This window comes from Empidonax traillii, unplaced genomic scaffold (assembly GCF_003031625.1).
Source record: "Empidonax traillii isolate 1590-97213 ecotype Southwest subspecies unplaced genomic scaffold, ASM303162v1 scaffold4350:size17031, whole genome shotgun sequence".
NCBI lineage: Eukaryota > Metazoa > Chordata > Aves > Passeriformes > Tyrannidae > Empidonax > Empidonax traillii.
The window spans coordinates 15216-16864 of record NW_020959543.1 but is presented as its reverse complement, the minus strand read 5'-3'; the positions used below and the strand labels follow the sequence as shown (position 1 = coordinate 16864).

Sequence of the window (1649 nt, the reverse complement as noted above, 5' to 3'; positions counted from 1 at the left end):
CTTTCCTCCACCCCCTCCTGGCACACAGGACCCCCCTCCTCACAGCTGGAGCAAACCCTGCTCGTTTTGAGGGTCCACAAAGCATGAACACTGTGTCTGATCACACCTGCCTGGCCTTTCAGCCTGGCCCCAGTAACTCTGGTGGGAATTAATCTGGGAAAGCGAGATTTTCATGCCATGCTTTAAATATGTCCCCTGGTTCCAGAAGAGACGAGTCCTGCTGAGGTCCTGGTGGCTGGGGCAAGCTGCCTCTCCATCCAGCATCTGCAAGGCTCTGATTCTCTTGCTGTTTCGCAGGTGAAAGATGAAAAAACCATACAGGAAACGTTCGACCTGAGTGACTACGAGAAATGTGAAGAGCTCAGGAAGTCCAAAAGCAGAAGCAAAAAGAACCACAGCAAGTTCACCCTGGCCCACTCCAGGCAGCCTGGAAACACGGTGCATGGGGTGCAGCTGGTCCTGGGGGATGCAGGGGAAGGAGGGATGGGGATGGTCCTGGTGCTGTGTGGGATGGGATGGGATGGGGCAGCACCGTTTGCAGGGCTGGAGGCTCAGGTCTCTGTGTGAGTTCACTCAGTGGCACTGACCTGAATTCCACTCTTTGGTAGGCACCAAACCTGATCTTCCTGGCTGTGAGTCCGGAGGAGAAGGAGTCCTGGATTAACGCCCTCAACTCCGCGATCACACGCGCCAAAAACCGCATCTTGGACGAGGTGAGCGGGACCCGCGTGCCCTGCCTCAGCCTTGACCCTGGGGGAAGGTCTGAGACCGCTGGGCAGCGGCAGCCCCTCTGACCCCTCCGTTCCTGGGGCAAGAAGGGACAGCCTGGGAGGGTCACCCCGCCCGTGTCACCCCGCAGGTCACCGTGGAAGAGGACAGCTTCCTCGCCCACCCCACGCGCGACAGGGCCAAGATCCAGCACTCCCGGCGCCCTCCCACGCGGGGACACCTGATGGCTGTGGTAGGTGCAACCCTCCCTCCCCGGGTGAAATCCCCTCGGGAGCCTTCCCAAGCGAGTAAGGGCGGGAAGAGCCGGCGCCGGAGCTGAGAGTCGCCGTCGGGGCAGCTCTGGGTCACCAGTTCCTCCTCCCTCATGGAGCGTTGGGGCCGTGCAGACCCTCTGGAGAAGTCCCAGCCTGTCCCTTTCCCTCTCCGTGCTGTGTGTGGGGGGTGTGTGTGTGGGGAGCCCCTCGGGTGCCCAACCCACTGTGCCCTCTCTGCCCCCCCAGGCATCTACCTCAACCTCGGACGGCATGCTGACCCTCGACCTGATCCAGGAGGAGGACGCGTCCCCCGAGGAGCAGAGCACCTGCGAGGGCAGTTTCCGGGTGGACCTGGACAAGTCGGTGGCACACCTGACCGCCGGCCGGCGCCGCTCCGGCCCCGAGGACGCCGCGGAGAAGGGGCGGACGGGGAGCCTCCCGCGCCGGGAGCCGGCCCCCTGGGACAGGGCCGGGCAGCGCAAGGACTCCCTCGACAGGGGGGCCATGTACACCCCGCAGGTCCCCAAAAAGCTGTCGTACTCAGAGAAGAACAAATGTGCCTCCATGGAAGAGATCCTGTCCCGCCGGGACTCTGGCGCGCACCGCGCGGGGCCCAGGAGGGGGCTGGAGGCTCCGTTCGCCTCGGCGGAGCCGGAGCGCCTGTCC

The 1649-nt window shown here is 63.8% G+C and overlaps 1 protein-coding gene across 1 annotated transcript; it reads left to right on the top strand.

Moving 5' to 3' along the window:
* Positions 1 to 205: 205 nt before the first annotated feature.
* On the top strand, positions 206 to 1645 carry PLEKHO1 (pleckstrin homology domain containing O1; the record flags this gene model as incomplete). Its single annotated transcript, XM_027910717.1, has 4 exons — positions 206 to 438; positions 609 to 713; positions 860 to 961; positions 1230 to 1645. Coding segments are annotated over 4 exons (856 nt in total), but the record flags the coding sequence as incomplete, so codon positions are not given.
* Between the last annotated feature and the right edge of the window lie 4 nt (positions 1646 to 1649).